The 6,549-nt window shown below is 41.6% G+C and overlaps 1 protein-coding gene across 4 annotated transcripts in view; it reads left to right on the forward strand.

Annotated features, from left to right (window-relative positions):
- The window catches only part of CPNE1 (copine 1), a 43,335-nt gene extending 37,335 nt beyond the window's left edge, over positions 1-6,000 (forward strand). For all 4 annotated transcript variants that reach the window (XM_049817562.1, XM_049817564.1, XM_049817566.1 and 1 more), the window contains 5 exons: positions 509-563; positions 639-690; positions 2,085-2,218; positions 3,988-4,224; positions 5,023-6,000. In XM_049817562.1, coding sequence (XP_049673519.1) covers positions 509-563; positions 639-690; positions 2,085-2,218; positions 3,988-4,224; positions 5,023-5,139 — 595 coding nt within the window. In that variant the 3' untranslated portion in view covers positions 5,140-6,000. The remainder of the gene's footprint in view (positions 1-508; positions 564-638; positions 691-2,084; positions 2,219-3,987; positions 4,225-5,022) is intronic.
- Positions 6,001-6,549: the final 549 nt, after the last annotated feature.

Raw genomic sequence — 6,549 nt, forward strand, 5'->3', positions numbered from 1 at the left:
GGAGCTGCTACGGCTTCCTCCTGCTTCTATCACTGCCAAGGAGGGCAGTGGCAGCCCTTCGTAATTTGGCATATTTGCTTGGTTTGTCCTTCCAGGTCTGCCCTTTTATGGCCCTGGGTTACTCTGCAATGCCGCTTTAGCTGGTCACTAATTCCTTGTTGCTGATGGTGCGTTTCAAACATGAATGCCCTGTTTGATTCAATGGGAACATGTTTGCCTGCTCTGTCCTTTAGCCAGGCTGTGGTTTGGTTGGCTTTTCTCTTGCTGCTTTGAAATCTCCTGAGAGTCCTGTGGGGTGCTGCACTGAAAGAAATTCTGAAACTGTCAAGTCCAAGCCTGAAACCCTTTGGTAACTGGTGGCTGACCATGGGGAGAGCTAGATGTTGTACCCATTCCTTATGGTAGGAATTGAACCTTGGTCTCCAGCTGCTTTCTGCGAATAAACCTGAATAGTGAGTTATTCTTTAATAACTCTTTCTCATTTCTTCTTGTTGCCCTTTCGCTCCAGGGACAAGCTGTTTCCTGCGTTTGGGTTTGGAGCTCAAGTTCCTCCTAGCTGGCAGGTAGGGCCTTCACAATGCTGGGCAGTTGCTCTGTCCATGTCTTCATTCCCTAACTGCATTCCCTACCTTTCCTAGGTATCTCATGAGTTTGCTTTGAATTTCAACCCCAGCAACCCTTATTGTCAAGGTGAGAACACCTCTTTATTAATACTTCACGGGGAGGGACAGATATTTTAAGTGTTTTATTTCTTTCATAATTGGTGAAAACCAGATGCAGCACCAAGACATGCAGCAAACTAGATTCACTCTCACCTGGATTCTGACAAGAGTGGATGTGTGTTGATGCAGACTTCTGTGTGGTCTGAATGAGCTACAGGGAAGGGGTTTAGATTTAGTCTGATTGTTAGTCTCTGCTGAAATCTTTGTTGCTGCAGCTTGGTTACTTCTGGTATGTTATAGGTGACAGTGGATTCAGATCAGCAATGTGCCTGTGCTAGTCATGGTTCCATCTGCTAAGGCTGTTGGAGACTATGGTTACTTCATCAGCAATGTGTATATGTTTGAATGTTATGTTATCTTTCAAAGGGATGTCTTAAAAGCTTATTTTCTTTATAGCCTTCTACTTTAGTGGAGGTTGTTTCAGCTGTTTTTAATGGCTGCTCTCTAAGCTGCATTATGACCTTTTAGAACTAAGAACTCTCTCAGCATGCAGTGACACAGAATTGTTCTTGAACAAGCATTTTTAACTCAGCTCAGTTTTTCTCTCTGGTCTGAGACCAACAAAAAATGGAATCTGAAATTCAGTGTTAAAATGCAGGCATTTCCTTGGTCAGCTCAGCATTGTCTGCCTCATTGGGATCTGCGTCTTTGCTCTTTAAGGGTCCCTGTGCAGTAGTTTTGAGAGGTACCACACTAAAACCTGCATGGTGGACAATGCAAACAGCAGTGGCAAATGAAGCTACATTGATACAAGCCAGGAATAGGCCAATTTAGATGGATGAACAGAAGAATATGCACCACTTAAAATCAGACTTTTTAAAAGATTTTGTTTAGTTAACGTGAGAAAAGCTTCTTGCATAGGAAAAATGCTAGGGATTGCTATTTCTGTTACAGAAATATTTGAATCCTGAATCAGGGATCATTGTCTAACTTTCACACAAGGAAAATGAAAAATTACTGTTCCAGAGAGCTTTTGACCTTGTTTTCTAATTGGACTATAAGCAATTAAACAAGACAAACTGGATGACAAGGTAGAAAGGACAAGGTAAACATAGTCACAAGCGTGCCTTCACTGGATTATTTCTCCCGCAACTTCCATGAACTTTGTAATGTCAGAGGCACAAAGAGTGATGTGAAGAATGTAGAATGGGGGGGAAAAATCTGCAAGTCCTATCTCTACAGATGTCCATTGGTTTCAGCCCTGTGCTTTGTATATTTGCTGTTATCCTGCTGCTTCTTTGCCCCTTAGGAGTTCACAGCTGTGTGAGAGTTATCCTTTTGCTGTACTATTAGTAATGCTTATGAAATAATTACTGGAGAAGTTGTGAGGCTCTTGTGGCAGCTTGCCTTCCTGTGTTACAGGCATCCAAGGAATAGTGGATGCCTACCGCCAGATCCTGCCTCAGATCCGACTCTATGGACCAACCAATTTCTCTCCTATTATAAACCATGTGGCAAGGTTTGCAGCACATTCAGCACAACAAGGAACTGCTTCAGTGAGTGCATGTCCTTTCCTGTGGATCTGTGTTAGGTTAATGTTTCTATTTTCCATGTTCGCGATGTGGTAGAATGGAATGATAAAGTGATGTTGTTTTCCTTCCTTAGGATCCCAAGTTTGGTCCTCACTTAGCAACATACAGAGAGGCTGTTGGTACTCTCTTGGTACATATTGATGTGAACCTGTACTTGGTAGACACTGACATTAGTTTCCATTGCTCAAGTGATATTTAGTTCTCTTTTTCACAGTTTGCTGTCATTGTACTTTGTATTGAAGTATACAGGGGTGGTGTTGGCTTTTAGACCAATTGGACTCTGTCAGCAGTTGCCTCACTCTCACCTCTCTTGCCAAGCTCCATCACCTGTAGGGAATGCAGACAGTAAAAAGGGGCCCTATATATTTTATTCCAAACAATTTTGCTCTCAAGAATGTACACAAAAAACTGTCTCCAAGAAAAATATCAGAGGGCTTGACTACCCATCCCACCATGGTGGCATGCAGAATCAGGATATCTAGAGTGCCAGATTAACAAGGGAGTCTGAGAACTGTTAAATCAGTATGCTAATTGCATTGCAGAGCACCCATGCTACCCTACAGTTGTGTTGCGTGTCTCATTTGTGTGCTTGCATGGCCATGGCTGCTGTTAAAGTTCAGCTCTATTTCTTTAAACTTCACTCCTTTTGCTTAAGGATGAAGGACTCCTACTTCCTGGTAGATTTAACTGATTCCAATTTGAGAGACCAGTCAGAAGGAATTTTGATGTACACTCTGATACTTGCTTTACAGTCTAGCTCTGTCAGTATTTTTGGTTCTACATACGTTTGTGTGTATGTAGAATACATTTCCCAGACTGTGAGGTGCTTGGTCTAGGGAGATCCATTTCTTAGATTTCTGAGGGTATTTTTTAGCTTTCCCAACACTTGGGGGAATCTACTTGTTTCTCTTTATATGTTAAATATCTTTACTTTTTCTTACAGATGAAAAAGTATTTAAATAAAGAATCTCTTAGTAATGGGATACAGCAATAGTAACACTTGTGTTAACTGGGTTTTGGAACTGGAAATTCAATTTTCTTTGATTTTCATTGTGTGTGTCTTATTTCTTATTTTCATTTTAAGTCTGTAGATAGCTGCTATAAAGCAGTGGTTGCTCATTTCAGAACTAGGTACTAAACCTTAGCCTCTGGAAAAGGAAGGACATTTTAAACACTACCATGTTAATGTGTTGGTTTGAGGTATTTTTTTCTTTCTAGAAAAGCTCCTGTATTCTTACCATTTTGTTATCTCTGTGTCATGACATTTGTCACTGCTGTGTTTTGAGATTTCTAATACTTATAATTAAAGTTATTGGTAACTAAAAAAGAAGGCTTTTTTGAGTTACACTCCAGGATATTAAATATTAAACTTAAGCCTTTTTGAGATGTGAGTAAAGCAGCATCCATCAGTGAATTTTGTATGCAGCTTTGTTGATTTAGTAGTACTTTGTTCATCTCTAGTACTTTCTGCCAATTGATGTAGTTTTTCTTTATAAATTGAATTTAAGCCTCTGTCTTTTTTTCTAGTACAGAGGAAATCTGAAGTGCACGATGAATGGTGTTATGCATATGAAAAAATGGGAATAAACATAAGTTTCTTTAATGCTCTGGTTTTGTCTTATCCACAGCACCATCTGATTTCTTTCTTAGAATAAGAAATGGCTCTATTTGCCTTCAGTTATGTGAGCTTTGGTGTTGAATTCCCTAACTGGGTGCTTTCTAATGTTTTTCAGCAATATTTTATCTTGCTGATCATCACAGATGGAGAGATCACTGATCTGGACCAAACTAGGCAAGCGATTATTAATGCCTCTAAGCTGCCGATGTCCATCATTATTGTTGGAGTTGGTGAAGCTGATTTCAAAGCAATGGAGTTCCTTGATAGAGACGATGGTGTCCTGAAGTCCCCGACAGGAGAGCCAGCTGCACGAGACATTGTCCAGTTTGTGCCTTTTCGACAGTTCAAAAATGTAAGTTGTCTTTAACTTCAGAAGAGTCCTGGTGCCAGTATATATGCAGTTATCACATCTGAAAAATGAGCATGGGTCTAGACAAGGCAGCAAGCTGCATACTCAAAGTGCTGTCCTAGCTGCTTGTTCCCAGTGAGAGCTGAGATGTTTGCGTCTGTGTTTGAAACTGTACCTTTTCACAGCTCTCTTGCAGCTTTTCTTGAAGAGCTCTTGTTGATCATTGGTTTAGTATACTATCTCTTGGCTATTGCAGAGCTAAAGGAGTAAAGGAGATGTTTTCTGTCCTGGGATGCAAACATTTGGGCAAGGAACTGAGATCATACTGTCAGTCTCTGATGTTGACTACCATGAGTGATTTAAGCTGAGATAAGTCTTCCCTGCTGTTGAAAGTAGTCCTGTTATTTCCCAGCTCCTCCATACTTCCACTGTTGGCACTAGCATTCATGCACATTGCACAGTGAATTGGGTTGAAGAGTGGAGTTGAATGAAAACTCAAAATAAGAGAAATTGCTAGTGGCTGGAGCAGTTTCCCACCCAGATCAGGGCCATATAAAGGCTGTGTGAGCCTGGGCTTGAGGTGGGAGCAATGCAGGGGTGGGAACAAGTGATTTTCATCAGTAGTGCTCACTGATAGCTACTGGAAGTGCTCCTAAAACTGCAGCAAGGAACTCTTGAAACAGTGAGTGAGACATGCCAGGTGGGGGGCTGTGCTCTGAATTTTGAAAGAGAGTTTGTCACTGGGCTGATAAATCCTTTCTCTGCAGTATTTCTGATTTATTCTCCCTGTTCTCCTTGCAGGCTCCCCAGGAAGTGCTTTCGCACGTGGTTCTGGCTGAAGTGCCTAAGCAGCTGGTGTCATACTACAAATGGCAGGGATGGCCACCTGTGAAACCACCAGAAATAAAGACGATATAGATTGCAGCCTGACCCTGGCCACCTGTATCACTGGGGTGAAGAGAGCTGTCTCCACCCACACTCTACCTTGCACACTGTGGGTGCTCAGTGCCTCGAGGTTGTACATTCACACTAATTCTTTTACTTGCCTGTGCTCTGTATCTTTGATCTTTCCTGTTTGTAATTGGAAGAAATGTAAATATGGAAAAAGCCACAACTGCTGGCAGTTTTTGTCACAGAAAAATAGACTTTGTTGGTTTTCCACCTTGCAACAGTGACACATTGTACCACACATCATTGCTTGACAAAGCCCTTCTGCTGCTTGGTATTGGAGTGGGCATGTGCACTGAGCTCCTCTCGCAGCACTGCTTCAATGCTCAGTTTTGTAGAAGTATTGCAATTGTGTTTGCTGTGATGATAATTATCATGTTGTCCTGTTTTCAGCTGGGATAGATTGTCTTCCTAGTAGCTGGTATGGTGCTGTTTTGAGTTCAGTATGCCAAGAATGTTGATAACACTGATGTTTTCAGTTGTTGCTAAGTAGTGTTTAGACTAAAGTCAAGGATTTTTCAGCTTCTCATGCCCAGCCAGCAAGAAAGCTGGAGGGGCACAAGAAGTTGGCACAGGACAGAGCCAGGGCAGCTGACCCAAACTGGCCAACAGGATATTCCATACCATGTGACACCACATCTAGTGTCTAAACTGGGGGGAGTGGGGGCGGGGGATCGCTGCTCAGGGAGTAGCTGGGTGTCAATTGGTGGGTGGTGAGCTATTGCACTGCACATCATTTGTACAGTCCCATCCTTTTATTGTTGCTGTTGTCATTTTATTAGTGTTATCATTATTAGTTTCTTCTTTTCTATTAAACCGTTCTTATCTCAACCCATGAGTTTTACTTCTTTTCCTGATTTTCTCCCCCATCCCACTGGGTGGTGGGGGGAGTGAGTGAGTGGCTGCGTGGTGCTTAGTTGTTGGCTGGGGTTAAACCACGACACGTGTTCTATGATAGGCTTTTTTTCTTCTATCAAGCTGCCTTGGGAATGAGGACCCTTCTGTCCTGGTTGGTACCAAAGTCTGTTGGTTGGATGCCTGAGGTAGTTCCTGTTGTACCTTCAATTAAAGTGCCAGTATAGTTTTGTATGTAGAAGTTTATTATTAAACTTCAGTGACCATACTTTGCAATCTTCTTTCTAATCACATTTTTCTATTAGAAAAAATTGCTTCTGTGATGGCTCTTGCTTGGAGCCATTGTTGCAATTTAAGAACACTTGTGTTCTATTTGTGGGGGGATTAATAAGGATTAATCACTAATTAATTGGGGGGGATTAATAAATCACATTAATGTGACTTTGAAAATCCAGCAACTGGAAACACTGAAATAAAAATGCTTTGAGTGATTTTGTGTCACAGAAGTTGTGAAATGAAGAAGTA

This window comes from Accipiter gentilis, chromosome 14 (genome assembly GCF_929443795.1).
Source record: "Accipiter gentilis chromosome 14, bAccGen1.1, whole genome shotgun sequence".
NCBI classification, from domain to species: domain Eukaryota; kingdom Metazoa; phylum Chordata; class Aves; order Accipitriformes; family Accipitridae; genus Astur; species Astur gentilis.